This window comes from Acanthaster planci, linkage group LG11 (assembly GCF_054643075.1).
Source record: "Acanthaster planci isolate LZ-2023a linkage group LG11, COTS_SCS, whole genome shotgun sequence".
Lineage (NCBI taxonomy): Eukaryota > Metazoa > Echinodermata > Asteroidea > Valvatida > Acanthasteridae > Acanthaster > Acanthaster planci.
This window is the reverse complement of record NC_141787.1, coordinates 9,654,628-9,673,887: the sequence shown is the minus strand read 5'-3', so window position 1 is coordinate 9,673,887 and position 19,260 is coordinate 9,654,628. Positions and strand designations below refer to the sequence as shown.

The window sequence follows — 19,260 nt, the reverse complement described above, 5'->3', positions numbered from 1 at the left end:
AAACAGTTGTGATTGTACACTCACAACAAAGTTAGCGTATATCTTCTTTTTTCTTTAACTCGTGTACAATCAACTGCCGGCCTTGAGAATCAAAACCTTGACTTAACACACTGGCTTGTACACAGACTGACGTATGTGAAATGGCATAAATAATGACGCGATCTTGTGATCAATAAATAAAATGTAACTTGGATAAAGATGCAAGATGACTTGTCAAAGAAGATATTAGCTTTGGACCATCTGAATTTCCAACTTTTTATTTCAATGACAGCTACAGTTAAATTGTCTTCATGTAAACCCTCGCACCAGTGTCTACAAATACTCCTCGTTCCTCAGAACGTTTTTTTTACCGGGGGAATTTCTTAGGATCACTATAAATAGGCCCCTAAGAGGAAAATTCAAAGCGATAAGAAGCCAAGTGTTTCCGTTTTAAAATCGTGTAAGTCATAAATACCACCTCTTGACATTAAAATGGAAAGAAGGTGCTTCCACCATTTCCTATGCAGAGGAAGCACTGCACGTATAATTGCAAAAAAATAAATTGAAACAAAACAGTTGATGAGCGAACGCAGACGATGTTACTAACGGTGGCTTATCTCTTCTATACGTTTATAGACAAAACGTGCAGTACCAGCTTCATTTATGAAGGAGAATTATGCTTTATCTTGTCGAGGGAGAAAATGAGTACGCACACGTACATGGACATAGGGTACCGGTTATAATCCCTTTTTTCCTCTCTTTTTTTTCTCTATTTAAATTCCCCTTTATACCTAGGATCACCAATTAAAGTGTACACTCAACCAAATCCCCCAAAGATCCGACAGGAGGTGAACATTACCATCGTTTGTCTGTGCTAAAAGAGTACCTGCAATCAGTTGGTTTTATTTCACTACTTCAACGGGTATTTTACGTCATATTTTACTGCCTTTTTGGTTGTTGCGCTGAGTATTTCCGTATATACATGAGCAAAAGTGTTATTTCATCCCAATAAGAAAGCCTCAATGTTTCATTAGTTTAAAAACAGACATGTCTTGCCTTTCTGAGATTTTGTGGACCTAATTTCTCTTCTTTGCGGATTCGTCGTTGTTTATTTGTATAGGAATAAGCGAGCATTAATATTTTTCTCAGAAATGGTTTCACTGAAAAAATTCTGAGCTCACAATTTGAACAGAGAAACCTATGCACTGAACTGTGTTTTACCTGGATGACACAGCAAGTTCAGTCATAAATTACGGAAGCTGCTTAAAGAAATTCACATGAATCTTTCAATGGAAACATGGTTTCTCATCCTGTTTCTGCACGGGTTTGGTTCAGATTGTTCCTATAGCTCACGACATGGTCGCCGGAACTGTAGAACTTTTCATTAACGCCGCAGCCAGCATCCCATTAATGGCAGTCGATGCCGCGAGTTGACATCAATATACCTCTGATGAGCTCGATGGCTTTTGACCTTCAGCAAACTTCACATGCCTAATTCTGCAGTTTGATACAATCTTTAAGTTCAGGGGCGTATTTAGCCACTAAAGCTCGCCAAAAAATGATTGACGTGTATTTTCCAATTGCAGAGAAACGAGTTTTCTCGAGTTCGATTTGGATTGACGACAAATTTGCTGAGGTATGAATACACTTTCATTTATTGTAACGATCAAAGCTTATCGAAATATAAATTGGCATGTGCCTCAGTCCAAACATAAAAATGCAGACATGAAGAAACGAAACAATTTATGACATGGTGACACAATCATCAAATATGTACTGGTGTTGAGGAATAGATAGTCCAAACAACCCAATGTGTGTCTCTCTGAACAAACCGGCCTCCAAAACTGTGTTTTTAATGCTACAAATGAGAAACAGAAAACTGTCTCGTAAAAATGAAATATATCTCCCTGCTGATAACAGAGTCTTGTTCTCTTATTTTCCCCTTCCCTGCGTGTAGAAAGAGTACAAAGGCAACTTGACACTGACCAACGAAGAGAACCTGCTGGTGGCTTGCTTGAGAGGAAGCTTCAGGCTATGCGACGGCTAATGAAGCATACATAAAGTTTCTCATTCCACCGTTGTCTAGCTTTTAAGTGAGGCGACTTTATGTTAAAGCTTAGCGAAACTGAGCGACAAAAGACTGCCTGCTATAATGTATCCTGAAATATACGAAACAACCAATCTGTGTCTGTCGTCCCTCGAGCTTCCCAAAAGGCTTTTACTCAATTAAATTGGGTGGAATATGTACATGCACGTGGCACAGAGAACAGTTATGGTGAAGATCAATGAACGATAAGCTGTGTTAACGTGATTCTATCGCAAGGGTGCAATTATTAGTATCCTTTTTCATAAGAATTTCTCTTCTCTAAGCTTCTTTATAGTACCTTCACCTAGATTAAGAGTCTGCGTCCTCATCATGCGCTCATGTGACCAGATCATCACTCATTCATTGGCTATCACTGGCAATGCGGATTAATTCCGTTGTCAGCTACGCGGAGATTGTCATGAAACTCGTCAGTCTGGTAGAGAAAATAGCACAAAGCTTCTGTTGCTCCTTTAAAACGCTCCAAATCCAAGGGAAGAAACCAAACTAACCGAACTCAACCTGGGGACGATAGCAGCTTTTCCCACGAATGTGATCTAAGTATTAGAAATCAAGCAAAATGTGGGGGTGTTTTATTAATGCAGGAGAACCCCTGGTATGTCGGGAAGCCGAGTTGCTAAAAAATAAATCACCGCGCTGTAAGCTTATCTTCACATTTACTTGTACCTAAAATTAATTTTTTCCCTAAAATGCAGCTATAATACTAATAAAAAAAGTTTCCATGTTACCCACCAGTGAGGCTGCCTTTAATGTAAGTAAGCCCTAATTGTAAGTTCAAGCCAAAGGATTTGTTAAGGAACTACCATAAGGAAAAAAATCTTTCCAAAAATAGTCTACAAGCAATTGGATATACATCATAACACTTTGACGAAAATGTCAGCTTATAAATACATAAAGATTACACGCACAAAAATATTATTCACGGTTGATTTAATAGAAGAGGGTAATATAATTTATCCAAACTGGATTGAGTTGCTCCTGAAAAAGGTTTACAATAAATTTAATATAAAGGAATTGTATTAAAAATAAACAGAGTACAATAATCTAGTGTAGTTTATGTCACCTAAAGAAACACAATTTGGAAGTGTATGTACATTTAACTATTTCAGAACAGAAAACCTTACTTCCCGAATATATATGAGTTGGTATTAAAGGTCCATACTTAAGAAAAAGTACATTTATTTAAGTACAACAAATTGAGGTGGCAGTTATCGAATCGATGATGTTTGTAAATATAGAAATATATTTAGCCGGCCTTCACTGTAAACAATTCAAAATACAGCAGTGATTTCTCATATTGTCAGCTACGAGTGTTCTTATGGGACACCGTGAGCTCAAAGTATAGATCACTACATACACAATAAAATACACAGTCAAAGACAAAATGTCGTTATGAAAGTTCAAACTATAATCATATATGCTGTTCAAAATAGAATCAATAATATGCTTTCTGGACATTAGACTATGTTGCGCCTATTTAATATTTAACATCTAATATACCATAGAATGCATGTTAAACAAAGCAAAATCTTGCAAAGCTGGCCATGCTAATTCAGAAAGTCTGTTTACCTGAAAAGTCGACTTCACAAGTAATAATAATGCACTAAAACCAGTGCAAAACGTATGATGGCTATAAAAGTTTAAGAATATTATGTGATTAAAAGTATACTATTATATACATTACATAAAACGTATATAATTGTACACAGTAACATTATTCAAGAGAACCAAGTTCGCACAGTTTATTTCAGACTGCCCTTCATTACATAAAGCGACAAATAAAAGAAGCACAGCGATATTTTGATATCATCTGTTTAGCTCCCTTTTGTTTTTAGTGGATCGTATGAGAAAATTATCTACTGCCGGTGACAACAACCAAGACAAAAGCCAATGATGTATCGAGGGGCAGGGGCAAAGTTTATTTTGTTTTATTGTTTTACTGTTTGTTTTCTAAGACATTGAAAGCAAAAACATGTTCAAAATGGTACAAGGCCCTACCATCTTTGGGAGGGGTTTTAGGAAATTTTCAGATGAAAAATAAACAATGCTGACTGCCTCTTTTAGAAAATGACATCCATTTGGCCTCCCCTCCCTGAAACAAAATCTGGATATGCCACTGACCAAAGCCAGTGGGAAAAATGTAGCTGTAGTGTCGGCTTCTACCAGTGAATCTAAAACAATTGCCATGAGAGAAAGGACAGCGACCATTTTTGAGCTGTGATATGGTCACCTGCATTCATACAGACCCCTAAAATGAGCACAAAAGCCCTTGTATATAAATATACATCATTCAAGCTGGCCCTCATTAAAACTATATATAACTATAAATTTAAACTATATATAACTATATAAACTGATATCTTCCTCACGATATATCTGTCACGCTATTTCTCTTGCCGACTTTTTAAAACATCACTTAAAACTTTTCTTTTCCATACCTATTCAGTGTTGTAGTCGAGAACTTCTCGAGTAACAACTCTCTACCAAATATTTAACTAGTTAGGGGGAGAAAACCTGAAACACATGGATACTTGATGGTACACGCACAAAGATATAACAACTTAAACTGATGACGAAACTGAAAAGTATTTTAAAGTAATGCAAAAGTACTCGGCCGAGTACTTTTCTCCTTAAACTTATATTTTACAAAACTGGGAGTGAAGTCTTACATTTAGTTTGTAATTCTACTTTTTGTCTTCTTTGAATCCCTCTTCCCCGTTTAATATTTGGCAGAGAACTTTGGTACTCGAAAAGACTACAACACTGGACCTATTAAGCCGCATAGCCCATTACCATTTCAATTCTCCACTTCTGAATTACACATTTTAATTCATGGTTAAAATGTTGTGATACCAGTTTGTGGCAGAACTTTATATAAATGCCTGAGTTATTATCATCATTATGACCCAAACCCCTAAACTCCGTCGTCACGCCGTATTTTACGTAAGCTTCCAGCCATCTATGTTCTTGAGTCTGCTGATGAGAAATTGCTTGAGTCTTCTTGATTGTATTTTCAACGTGTTGGAGAAAACCACCAAAATTATACTCAACCTCTAGAAATACAGAAGTACGTAAACCTCTCAAAAACACATTCTTATGTCTACATATGAAATAGCATGTATTTCTTGGAGGGTTTCACTAACTATGAGGAATAAAACGTCACACAGCTTGTGGTTGTTGCTGGTGTTGTAGAATTAAGGGGCTAGTTGTAGATACTCGGGTTGTAAACAACACGGCCTGCAGCACCGTCTTCATGCTGTGCAACAGAAACATGAAAAAAAACAAACGGTAATGAGAGCCATGTGGGGTTAAAACTGAATTAAGAATGAATACTCTCCACTGTGGCTCCTATCATAAGGTGCATTCCTAAAACTGAAGTAAAGGTGTTTTTAAACATACTCGTTCATTTTCCCTGTGCAGCTCCTCCATACCGGAAGCCACGTATGGTCGGACAAACTCATCCCGCCTTGGCAAATACTATAGAACAGAGAAAAAACAGATGCTATTATGACAATTTTTAATGTGACGTTGCACTGCTGTGAAGCAAGAACAATTAAAAAATGTCTGTGCGGATTTTTTTCCTTTTTTCTTTTTCTCTGTTTTCAGTTTGTTTATGTTGTTAGGGGTCGTTTTTTAAATGCTTATGCAACCTCATGATGTTGATGATGAAATTCTACCTCTATCTGTAACTTGTCTGTTCTTTTATAAAGTGTCTTAAAGCCATTAGAGTCAGGTTATCTCAGGTTGAAAAACTCTTGGTGAGGTTAATGAATAGGCCTGCATTTTGGAGGTTTTGATCAAACTCATTGGATTTACAAGAAGTAAGAGAGGCCGTTTTAAAAATCGTGCAAAAGTGAAAACACACGCGGGCTAAATATTTGTGCTTCAAATTTGTAAAAGATGAGCACATTTCAACTCGACCAAAATTTTGCTGCAAATATGTCATAACGTCAAAATCGCTTCACTTTCGCATTCACCTGAACTATGAACCGGCCTTAAAGCAACTACTGCAGGGACAATTACAAGTTGTGGATTTCAATATTCCCAACAAACTAAAGATCCGGGTTAACTAGGACTATAGTTGCAGAGAGTTATGTTGACAAAATGTCCCCAAGAGGACATTTAGATGTCAAGGTGCATGATGCACTCACCTGTCGCAAGTAAGGTGAATGGCTCATGACATTCCTCAAACGGTTCATTCTGATATCCTCGTCTCTGAGTGAAGATGTGGAGTACCAGTTGTCTTCAAAGCGGTTGTCTTCAAAGCGACTGTTATAGTCGGGGTACTCAGACAGGCCATAATTGACCCTAGGATCGCGAGGCTTTCTCCAGTCTGGATAGGAGTGGAGACCGGCTTCGTAACGCCGCCTCATCAAGAAACACAAGCAGACGAGCAACCCGACTGCCGCGAGGAGGAGGAACACACACCCTACGACAATGAGAATGATTGCGAGGGTCGAGACACCACCTGAAACGAGACAGATTTCAAACAGATGTAATGAAAAAGTCCAATGTCGCAACTAGGCTCACATTTATCATGCTCTTGATGACCATTTCGATTTGTTAGAATGAATCCACTTGAAGATTTCTCGATGGTGGAATGCTTCAACCGCTGGTCCTTTTAAACTAATAGACACCACGGGTCCTAAAAGATTCATGTTCTTAAAACACTGCTTCTCAACACAGCAAAACTTAGAAAGGCATGTGGTCTTAACCTACCCCTAGAAACACTGAGGGCAGATGAATGTACAAAAGAAAAATCATAGCACTTTCTAACAGTGACAGAACTGAAAAATACACTCTGTCCATGATTTAAATTGCAAGCATGTCCCTTTGTTCGGGTAAAATGATCAGTATTTACCGTCTGGTGCTTGTGTTGTGGTCTCCATTGTTGTGACATCACTGGTGGGCCCGGGAATCACCGTCCCACAGTCCTGACCAGTGAAAGAAGCTCCACAGCTGAACAAAGGAATGAACAAATTTTTGTAAATGCTACGTAAATTGAGATCAATGCCTATCAGGGAGAAAATTTTGTGGTATTGTTTTGTCTTAGCCCTGTCTGTAATTTCACGACATCCTTTGAGATGCTTGGTGGTGGCAAACTAGGAGCTGAACATTATAAATTCTCTGTAATTCTCCATTGTTTTTCAAACAAAACAACCACAAAACAGAACTCTTGGATTTGTCTTTTGGGGCATGGAAAATGCACCAGATTGCAGGATTTGAGGCATGCTTTCAAAACTTTTCAGTGGGGAGCATGCCCCCAGACTCCCCTCATCTGGTGATGCTAAGCTAAGCCATTGCATTTTGAACCTCGTCCGTCTTATAATCCTGGGCATGCCCCTTAAATCGTACTGGTCTTTTTCTATTGTTCATGTCAACTTTGAGCTAACATGTGCACTTCACATATACATGTACATGTAGTTGATATCACATCCGCTGGCACCATTTGAAAATTTGGTCAAGACTTTGGAGAGTGGTGCTTATTTAGAATCTCTGAAGAAAAAAAGCTAAAGCATCTCTAAGGCTGTACGGTTGGCTGGAATGAACCTTTTGATGTAAAAAAGAGGTGTTGGTTGATCATCGGGGTATTCCCCGTGGTGCAGAGTGGAAATTACCTGCAGGAGTAGGTTATCTGAGACGGATAGTACCCCGACCTCGAACACGTCCCGCCATTCTGGCAATAGTCAGCTGGGCAATCTGTCGTCGTGTCTGAGAAAAAAATAATATCAGAGTAAATATTTACCAGTGGAAATCATAATATGTGCACAAGTCTTTCCTGTTACTGCAAAACAGGTGTGCCCTTCAAACTATGTGACAAATTGTTTCACAAAACAATTCAGGGTTACTATCCATGAGAGGCTGGTAAGAAATGATAGGATGCAAAGTAAGTTGCGGTTTATGCACAAGCACAGCTTACCATTTACTGTAACTGAAGAAGGATCGATCGGAATTGTTACTACACCGTCAGTTAGCTCATTGGAGCTGGATAGAACTCTTACAACGTCAGCATTCAACTGAGGCGATACACTGGGGTACTGCAATACCATGCTAACCACGACACTTCCTGACTGAAGACGAATGACGTGTGCTGATGACACGCTATTGGTGGATGCGTCTTCCCTCAATCGTATGAGGACCTAATAATAATAATAATAATTTCACGAAGGATGGAAACATTTAACAGTGATGGGAGCATAAGGGGCAATAAAATGTCTACAACAGTAAGTTCAACCAAACAGAAGTTTGAAATGGCTCAAAATATGACCAAACCCCCGAAATCTGAAATTTCAGCATCTCGTCAAAAGGAGCATTCCTAAAGTTTGGATGCAAGTGGCAAATGCAGCGTAGACCCATTTACATTAATGCAATGAAAGTATTTAACTTACCAGCCGTTCAAAAATGAGAGTTTTTTCTTTGAATGCAGATGATGTAGGATTATTGTAGACAGCTCTGAAAGTCTCAGCGACAGCTCTAAACTCTGCTGTGATTGATGACAGCTCTGGAGAAAAAACAATACGAGAGGCAATTCTCACACAGTCTCACTTATCACATATATCACATATTATGACAGTATATTAGTGCCATGTGTTGCATGGCGTCATTCCCAGTGAAAGCTTTTTTTTTCATTCAGGGTAATTGGGTGGAGTGGAAAATATCTTCACCAAAACTTCAAACAGCCTGAAAGAATGACTTACGTTGACATGCACTTGAGACCATAAAAAATCCATCAAATATACGGCACTCGCAAGTGAAGCCAGTTGAAGTAGGTACACAGTATCGTCCAGTGGTACTATCTGAGCATTTGTCAACACTCAAGCACAGATTGTCATCTGAAAATATACAGAAATAGAAGAAACAAAATTATTAAAGTACACTTCGGTATCAGCCATCTTGTAAGACGTTCGCTCCCTCTGAAAATGGATCTTATCAGGCAATAATGTGAATCAGAAATTATGTTGTTGACACAAAGTGTCTGAGGCTGTTGCGTTTAGTTTGAGGTTGCTGTAAACCAATTTGTATATGAAAAACAAGTCGAGTGTTAAGATATGTTGATCAGCACGAATACGTAGCTATTTGCTGGTTGTTGCTTATTTCCATTGAAGATTGCACTATTTTGCAAAATTTTACAAAAATTCGAAAATATTCAAAAAGAGGGACCAAAACTTCTATAATTATTTCAAAGATTCACAAAAGGGCTCTTTTTATATGTAGATCATGAAACTCCAAACGATCAAGTTGAAAATATTTAATATCTACATTTAATTTAATTTAAACGGGACATAAATTCAGGGCATAATTACTAGGGATAATGAAGGGATAGAGGGATAAGTGGGACGTTCTTGTTAAAAGTTACTGGTCATTATTATTCTTACTTTCGCAAGTTGTTCCATTATGTGTAAGAGGACAGACGCACTCGCAATGCTCTGCATCAAAAAGGCCACCGTTCATGCAGCTTGACTCCGTCAATGGACACTCTAGAGCACACAGATAGGGAAAACACATAATTGGGATGAAGAAATACTCCTATAAATTAAGTAAATAAATAAATTGAATGTCCCATTATAGGCTAAGCAAGGACAAACATGTTTTTTGCAGCTTCATGCTGAAGCTGACATTTCATTTTGGGCAACTGAAAATGCAAAGTGTGGGTAATGACCAGGATATACCAAGGAAGTCATTTGGAACTGGGTGAGATGGGCCAGGTATATACCAGGGTTTTTATCAATAATGAGCTCATGATAGTGTATGACAAATATTGAGATGAAGATTTAAGGAATGTACCGCAGAATTTTGCCCTTAACTGAGAAGATTCCTAATGCCCTATGCACTGGGCACACGAACAGGAAAGGAACAAATTAAATGCCCTTGAACATGTTGAAATAGCACAATAGCATGTTTGCTTGTTCGAGGAAAGGTGGAGTGTGAAGAACTCATCCATAAACATTATCCCAAATTATCATACATGTTTGTCCGTGTCAACACTACACACACAACACCAATAGTGATGGCACGTCTTTCCTGTCCTATACATGTGATATTGGTGAGGGTGTCTTTTGTACAACTGTGTACATCTATTCTCTGCAAGCTTCAGCCAAAAGAATGGCTGAGTGTATAAGGGAATCAAACCAGTCACGGACGCCAACAGTCACAGATGCCAGCATTTAAGTGATGTGGTTGTAGGTGTAGTGAGATGTTTGTACTCGGAGGTGGCGGATTGGGCACAAGCCTCAAGTTTACAGGCCCTCAGATGGCAAAGCAACTGAAACAGATTAGCATATGTGCCATTTACCTGAGCAATCTCGTCCAGTCCAGTTGTCACCAGGACATGAACACTCACAGGTCACACTGTTCAGAGTTCCACCATTTGTACACGTCAGGGAGCATTCTGACAATGGGGAGAAAGCCATGTCATAAATTAGTGTAATCAAACATGTAAACATGCAGTGGACTGGTGGAAGACTTCGACAAGATAGCAGCAGACAAACTGGTCCTTTTCCACAGTTGTGCACGTGCCCAGAACCACCGCGCATGCCCAGATTTTCGAAGTCTCCGGTTAGGTTCAGAGGCAGTTCACAAGTGATTCAGCCTGACAAAGAACTGACAAAAATGCCTCCGTCTAGTAAACGTATTTGAGAAGCTTGTGACAGGACTTTAGACAGGGTGGCTGGTGACTGACTCGTGAGGACTTGACAACAACTCACTGGATGTCCTCCAAGTCCTGAGAGCTCAGCAGGGCCAAAAGAAGTCACTAACTGTATTATGATTGATTCGTCCTTTCCTACAACTTATTCCGTTATTTTAAAAGCTTCTTAAGGAACGAATGGATCATGATTGATTCGTCCTTTCCTACAACTTATTCCGTTATTTTAAAAGCTTCTTAAGGAACGAATGGATCATAAAAACCAAAACATATTAAAGTGTGTAAATAACATTATCAAACAAAACATCAAAATATTTAATAAAAGCAATACTCCAATCTCAAGCAATCTGACAACAGTCACAGCTCAATGTTCCTGTTGGTAATAGTATTCTGCAAACTGTATGTATTTTTCACAAAATAACCTCCATTTCCTAAAATATCTAAATCATTCATTTTCAAAGTGATGTCGTTATGATTAGATCACGCCTCTAAATACTATGACTGTTTTGACCGCTGAGATGTTGGAGGACTTAGAATCTACCTACCTGAGCATGTGCTTCCTGTCCATGGTTGACTGCATACACACTGGCAAGTAGCATTATCTCTGGTGCCACCATTCATGCAGTTATTAAGTTGGCATGCTAGAAAACGATTAACCAAGTTGAGCGTGAAAGCTTCCACATATTTTACTGCCTCATAATGAAGTGCTGTAACAGAGGTGCACCCAAGGAGGGCGGGGGAGGGACTTGAGAGCTTTTCAATTTTTAAGCACATTTTTGGACAAAATCCTGTGGGCTATATAAGCACTGATGACATCTTTGACAGGATGGCCATAGCAAAATGCAATACTGTTTTTGCCCTGCGGAAAGTAGGCATCGTGGGACATTAATTAAGTTGTGTTAGCCAGCCCCCTTCAATGCCACGGGGTGTGTCACTGTAATCAGTTAATGCCCGACTGCAACTGCAGTTCGGAACATTTGACCTGTTTCAAACTGATCACTGAAAACAATCAATGATAGACAATACATTAGCTTGTTTCTTTGGTCCTTGAAATCATAGCGTGCTACTTGAGGTCAGGGACTTGACTTAAGGGCGAATTGTTAGGTGGTTAAAAGGCTAAAGCGACCACAGTTGTAAGCAGGAGGTCGTGGGGTTCATATGCTTGGAAATTCCAATATTAAATAAAGGAATAAATATCTGCTTGGCCAATCACAAAAATGAACGCTGATAATGCCTTCGCCTGTGGCTCGGACATTAGTTGCATCTATACGGCATTATAATGGCTTTAATATTCCCTTACCAGTTTCACAGTTTTCGCCCCGAAAATCCATCAGGGCATGCGCATGTGTATCCACGGATGCTGTTTGGCATGTTAACACAAGTAGCTCCATTTGTGCACTCATTACCAAGATCGCAGGGCACTTTATGAAAAGGAAAGAAATAAGCAATATATCTAAAATGCACTATCAGATATGTAGGAAATATCAAATAGGGTTGTCAGACCAACTAGTGGGTAAATAATTAATTGATGAATTTTATCTGTGGCAATGCATGCCCTAGCATTCTGGCATAAAATATATGAGAAATACCTCACCTGTTGTTTGACACTGCAGTCCAGTGTACCCTCGAGCACATAAACACAGGTATCCTGTGCTTGTTGTTGAATTAACACTGCAGGTTGCACCATTCATACAAGGACTGTTGCCACATGGTCCTGTTATCAAAAAAATCAGAAAGATAACGTTTTCACATAGGAGCGGAAGACAAAACAATGGCCCAAGGTTGAAGCTCAATGCATTCCCCAAATAGTATCAAACCCAAATTGGAGTACGTGGTACAATCTTTCACCAACGTATGCCAACCTCCAAGGAGAGACCAAATTTGGTGTGCATGTTTCATGGTCACAGTCCTGGCCAAGTGGGTAAGGATAAGATAAATGGTGGCTCAAGCCCATTTAGTGATGCTCTCTCTTATAGACTAACATATTTGTGTCAATTTATATGGGTGGGAAAATGTTTAGTCTTGGTTTAATTTCTGGTTTTTCAGGTTATTAGGGGTTGAGTTTTGTTCTAGAAGTCAATAAAAGTCATAAGGACTGTTGTGATTTTGTGATCCTGGGGCGTTTAGGATTGTTCGACATTGGGAAAATTTTTCATTTCCTTGGGTGAACAGGAATGCATTTTCATCGAGATCAGGACTGATCAATTCCGCCAATAAGAACCTTGGCTTTGGCCTCATATTGGGCAAGGAACATCCAATCAATTTGACTTGATCAACATACGAGCACAAATGGGTGCAAATTAAAACTGTTTAAAAAAACCTTTGTTAGATTATCTTCAACACGGGAAAATAGGAATACCCAAGACCACAAAATTGCTGGGAAAATGGTCCGATTCGGGTCCTGCCACCGAAGTCCATGCCTCTACATATTTCAGAATCAAACAAACTGGCAAACTGTAAAATCAAAATGCCCAGGCATAAAATATGGACAATCATTCTTACCAATTTCACAGTTTTGTCCACTAAAGCCCAACAGGCAGCTGCACACATATCCTGCAGGTAACGAGTTGTCTTCTGCACACGTTCCACCATTGGCACACGGAGCTGCATTACAATCTGATACAAAATCAACAAATAGTAGAAGATGTTTGCTGTGCAACTGTAATCCCTTTCTTGTATCAAACTGACATGAGAACTATCTCCGAAACTACTAACGCATGACAAAAAATTACCGAATACATCACTCTTGCTTGAGGGAAGCTTATGCCAGGCAGTAATCCATTCAATTTGTTGCCCAAGTAAACGGCTTTGCAGATCACACCAAAGCAGTCAATATTTATATTATATGCGTGTACAGTTCTTAGGCTTATAGAACATAACCCATAGAACAGCACACACAAGATAGATCAGCCTCAGGCCACCATGTTTCTATTTATTGGATGATGAACATAGCAAATTTTGCTGAAATTTTGCTGGGTCAGAGGATGGAAAATATTGTTAGAAATAAAACTCTGAATGTTCATTTTTTAATTAAGTAGTCACGGGTTGAAGGGGAAAAAAGAATTAAGTCAATTATTTTTCAAAAACATAAAACACTGTTAGAAAGCAATGAGTGTCAATTTTTTCTTTTTTTCTAAACCTGCATGGTGGGTTCATAACCCAACAAGTAGAAATGTTGGCATCAGTAGTGCACATCTCAAGTACACTGTACTTATGTACTTCTCTTTCAGCTATCGTGTACTATTGATTTAGTTCTCTGGTGTGTGAGAGGAAATGGTACATGCACTCACTAGGATCTCCAATAATGAATGTGGATCTGATCAGGCGGTGATCTGGGGCCAACTGACCCCCAGTGGCTCCAGTAAGCTGGCTCAGGAAAGCCATGATGATTGTCTCTTCCGGCTGGGCACTTTGAAGATTGATAACAAATCTCACGAGCACTGATAATTCAGACGCCAATGAAATATCAGAGACGGTGACATCCCCAAAGTTACTGGAAAGGGTTGAGCCCCGGAAGGCTGTTTCAATCTGAAGAACAATGAGAAATTCAACAAAAAATAACAAGGGCTGAAGAATTTATATCTGCCAAGCATCTTTTTTCAAAAGTTGAATTCATATTAGAGAGCACGCAAGATCATTACTTGCAGGCGGTGCAATTTTACGGGGAGTGGTTAAGGGAAACCAAAAGTGGCTGCGAAAGAAACCAAAACTTACGGACTGTTTCAAGTCAGATCGGTAAGTTACATAGCCAGTCTCAAGGTCGAAGGAAGGGCTCCCAACAAGAAGGCCACTGACGATTTCAAAGATTGCAGACGCATTGTACGAGACACCAGCTACAAGGTCAAATGAAAAAGGGAAAGTATTCCTCAACTGTATGCACTCCATGCATATGCAAGTGCAATTACGCAGTCTTACTGAGGGGAAGAGCAAAACGCTCGGACGGATATGCATGTCGCTATATTGGACATGAATCTTGGAATTGATGACCCTTGGCACTTGGACATCCAAAAACTAAATTCTGATTTTGTTTCAAGATTAACTTTAAGTTCAGAATGTTAAGTGCAGACACATAAACCCAATCAAATGATACCATATCAGTTTACGCCAAAAATTTAATCCAACCAATTCTAACCCTCTAAACAGAAGCCTATTTTTATTAGTAACAGTATATCATACATCACAAACTGTGCCGTTACCAAATATCTTTGCGAAGACAATTGCCACAAATGCATTACTTCAATTACATGTGCTTTATAGACAAACGAATCCCACACTACAGTGCACTAGGATTAAAAACCTGTGCTTACCAACTATATCAAGATATTCATGAATAGTATCACAAAAAGTCAGGGCATACCTTGACACGTTGTGTTTTCAAGATAATATCCCATGATACACTGACAATCAAAGCTTGCCGGTAAATTGACGCACTCTGAGTTGTCTTGTGAGGCACATGGAGTTCCCTGATTACATTCATTCACATCTGCAGAGAAACCAATGTCTCATTACTTGCAACTGCACGACTGAAGATTTGAAGTAGGCCAATTTGTCACCCAACACCACGAGCTGACACTCACCCCCAAGTGGGAGTCAGTAAGTAAAAACTGCGTTACTCATCAACAAATTTGGTTTCACAAACTGACACCCGGTAGTGGGCACACACGTGCACTGGAACTGACGCGAAATAGCCTGATTTTCGACTTTTCAGACTAAAACCCAAGCTCAAAAAGACAGCACAACTCAAGGAAAAATACTTTGAAAGTCTAACATGAATTTAATCCATCTGTATACTTTTTGGATTGCACAAAAATTCAATGAAAAGTCGTTTTAACTGGTGAAATTATGACCAGTATTAGTTCATTAGAATTAAAATGCACGGAGTGCGTGCTGGAAGTGCCGCACTGTACCGAGTGTTATTTCGTGAAAACGAAAATAACTCACTTTTCTAAAATTCGTACAAATGAGCTCACCTCGTGTTGAACTGAGTATCAGTTGATGGTTTCGGTTACAAATTAAATATCTCTTTATAACAAGCTGTTCTCGGGCATGAGATTAGAATTATCACTCAACTTACCTACACACTGATTCATATTCTTCTCATATCCAGTTAAGCATTCACACGTATAGCTTCCGTTGATGTTGTTACATACAGAGACTGATACAGTGCATGTATCCAATTCCAACGCACACTCGTCAATATCTACAAAGGCAATCATCAAGCAATAAAGCTAAAGCAATGCAGGAAAAGTGCATAGTTGCAGTCTTGCGGTCTCGTCACAAGAAGGCCCGAATAGTCTACATGACATATGACGACAATGAAAAGCCTTACTTGCCCAGGGCAGCATCAAGATAGGGTGTATTTTTCTTAGCAACATTTTCTCTTTTGGTTGGTACTGTATTTCACTGGTTAATGACCATACACTTTTCATTTAATTCACACATTGTACCAGAAGATGATCATAGGTCATTCCTTTCATGTCGTTCTATTTATATATAATTTGGCAGAAAAAAAGGCATGATGAAGGGATTTTACTTGGCCGTATCTGAAATCAGCTTCCACAGCTAAATACAGCTGCACTGACTGTCATCATGTCTCCCTGTATTTCCAAAGGAGCAAAGACCTGGATGTGCATGCCGTGGAACACTCCTTACCAATATGGCTCTAAGGCATACATTCAGAGTCCACTTGAGACTGACTGATACTGGACAACTTCTGACGGACTTTCATAAAAGGACTTGTGGTCAACTTGAACACAACTGTTGTCAATAACTATAGTGCTGTAGTCAAGACCCCTTGATGAAGACCATTGAAAGAACCCAAAAAGATCATCACAATACCAACAAACTTCTGAAACCAAGAGACTTCTGAATTCAAGTCTCATGCTATTCTAATGAACTGCAACAAAAGCAGTCATTTGTCAGTGTTCACCCTGTGACTTGTGACTGGTCTTGTGATGGTCTTGTCTTGTGTCTGGTCTTGCAGCTGGTCTTGTGTTTGGTCTTGTGTCTTGCATCTGGTCTTGTGACATGTCTTGTGATTGATCTTGTGACTGGTCTTGTGTCTGATCTGGACCACAACACTGTCAAAAAAACTGCAGCTGCTACTTGTGAATGTTCTTGTGTCTAGTCTTGCGCCTGGTCTTGTCTTGTGACCGGTCTTGTATCTAGTCTTGTGTCCGGTCTTGTGACTGTTCTTGTGTCTGATCTTGTGACTGGTCTTGTGTCTGGTCTTGTGTCTGGTCTTATATTTGGTCTTGTGTCTGGTCTTGTACCTGGTCTTGTGTCCCGTCTTGTGACTGGTCCTGTGTATTGTCTTGTGTCTAGTCTTGTGACTGGTCTTGTGACTGGTTTTGTGTCCAGTCTTGCGTCTGGTCTTGTGATGGTCTGGTGTACAACACTCTCAATAAAAACTATAGCATGATTTAACTATTTAATGTTATGACCAGTTTACCATCACACTGCCGGCCGGAAATCATTCCTGGGGTTGATACGTAGCCATCCATGCAGGTGCAGGTGAAACTACCATCGTTGTTAAGGCAGTCAGCCCTGCCTGCAGCACACTCATGACTATTGCTTGTACATTCATTAATATCTAAGAAGTGGATCCACAAAGATGAAGGAAAGGAACATTTTAACATTGATATATACCATTGGGGTTTTATGTATGTTGATGGAATGAACTGTACGCAATTTGGCTTCAAGAGTGGGGCAATTATTGATAAACACTGTTTCATTTTGTAGTCCATCTGCTTATTAAATGTTAGAGTACATCCATAAGTGAGAGTATACCTCCTTATTATAATTTTATCTGCACAAACAATAACTTCAATTAAAGATGGCAAAACTTTCCTGAAATAAAGTGTGGCTTAACTTAATGGGGGGGTCATTTGATTTCCTGTGTGATAACTATAAGATCTTTGGCAAATTGGGTATAGGGCACCACTAGAAGTGACAGCAGCCATACCTTCGCAAAATGTGCCATTGCCTTGGTATCCTTGGTTACAGTCACACTGGTAGCTCCCCAAAGAATCGGTGCACATTGCCAATGAGTGGCAAATGTTGGGATTCTCCTCACATTCATTGATCTTCACGCACAAGACACGACCGTCGCCACGGAAACCGTCATCACACACACAGAGGTAGCTCCCATCAGTGTCCGTGCATGTCGCATTTGCCAGACAAGGGCTCATTGCTGAACTACACTCGTCAATATCTGAGGGGAAAAACCAAGTTCTTTTTGCACCCATTTGATGTTGGGAAAGACCCTATGGTGGCATCCTCAAAGAATAACTCTCAAAAGAAATTATGAGTACGAAATTAGAAAACGATTCCAGAAGCACAACATCGGAAAACGATTGCAGAAGCACAACATTGGAATATTGCCAAATATATACGGAGTTTCACTTGGCATGGAAGAAAACTGCTCTACTCAGGTTTCAATGTATTAAGTAATGAAAATTTTAAGATGTGGACTCTGCATGCTGCTTGAAGTTTGTAGGTTTTACGGTGTATTGGAGTATAAAAGCACTACCCAAACTACAGTTTATGGTTGATTTAAGGGTTGTCTTTGAACCAAATGAATAAAGCACCAGGTGTCATGGCCAGTTCTGTAAATCTGCTATTAAACAGCATGCATTTTTTTCAAGACACAACTGCTCACTCAGTCCAACTTACTTGAACAGACTGTACCATTGCCTTCATATCCACTGTCACAAGTGCACAGAAACGAACCCGCACGGTTGGCGCACAACGCATTCTGATCGCAGCCGGCAAACAAAGGATCATTTATTGGCAGCGTACATTCATCAATATCTGGCAATAAATGGAAAATGCAATTGAAACACCCAATTTAAAATTGACATAATTTGAAACTTGATTGCTTGGCAGCTTGAAAAAGTAAACCTTTTTTTTTAAATTGTTGGAGTTAATTACTCAATCTCATGCTAGTCTGAAATTCACTGCAGTGTCCAGAAGAATTTCTCTTCAAAGCTCCTTGCTAAAAGTAAAATGAACTTAGGTCATCACTACTCGAACAATTTTATCCCACAAGTACACAGTCAAACACGAATAACAAGCGCACTGATAACACAAAGCCATGTTTATGAAAAGGAAAATATTAGTTCCCAAATCTATGTTTTTCTTTCTTTTCTATTGCTGATAGTACAGGGTACTTGTTACCGTTAAAGCCCCAAGGACCAGTGTTCTACTGTAGTACCAAGCTAACACTGCAAGGTGGCCCCTCATTTTGGAATTTGCAGACAGTAGGCATTTACTGTAACACACCTGAGCAGCTTCGTTGATCATTGTTCAGTTCAAACCCAGCTCGACAAAGGCAATCGTATCCACCTACAGTGTTGTTACATTGTACCATTGCAGCACAGTTATCGGTACCTGTCGCACATTCGTCAATATCTGAAACAACAGTACATTTGAAAGTGAGACAAAATCACAAGGAATGGCTTAACCTTTGTTACAGAAAAGCAACAGATGCTAAGGATAGAAACATAACCTTCCAACATTTTGGCCAAGGATT

The 19,260-nt window shown here is 39.4% G+C and overlaps 1 protein-coding gene across 1 annotated transcript in view; it reads right to left on the bottom strand.

Annotated features, from left to right (window-relative positions):
* Window positions 1–2,596: 2,596 nt before the first annotated feature.
* Window positions 2,597–19,260, bottom strand: part of LOC110983840 (uncharacterized) — a 57,043-nt gene continuing 40,379 nt past the window's right edge. Inside the window, 23 exon segments of the mRNA XM_087143134.1 lie at window positions 2,597–5,339; window positions 5,483–5,560; window positions 6,235–6,551; window positions 6,945–7,042; window positions 7,702–7,795; window positions 8,004–8,223; window positions 8,473–8,585; window positions 8,782–8,916; window positions 9,460–9,561; window positions 10,377–10,472; window positions 11,273–11,368; window positions 12,028–12,052; window positions 12,054–12,148; window positions 12,322–12,441; window positions 13,230–13,343; window positions 14,018–14,255; window positions 14,442–14,560; window positions 15,085–15,210; window positions 15,802–15,927; window positions 17,179–17,319; window positions 17,692–17,940; window positions 18,402–18,539; window positions 19,011–19,139. Of these exon segments, the coding sequence (XP_086999260.1) occupies window positions 5,286–5,339; window positions 5,483–5,560; window positions 6,235–6,551; window positions 6,945–7,042; window positions 7,702–7,795; window positions 8,004–8,223; window positions 8,473–8,585; window positions 8,782–8,916; window positions 9,460–9,561; window positions 10,377–10,472; window positions 11,273–11,368; window positions 12,028–12,052; window positions 12,054–12,148; window positions 12,322–12,441; window positions 13,230–13,343; window positions 14,018–14,255; window positions 14,442–14,560; window positions 15,085–15,210; window positions 15,802–15,927; window positions 17,179–17,319; window positions 17,692–17,940; window positions 18,402–18,539; window positions 19,011–19,139 (3,023 nt within the window). The 3' untranslated portion in view covers window positions 2,597–5,285.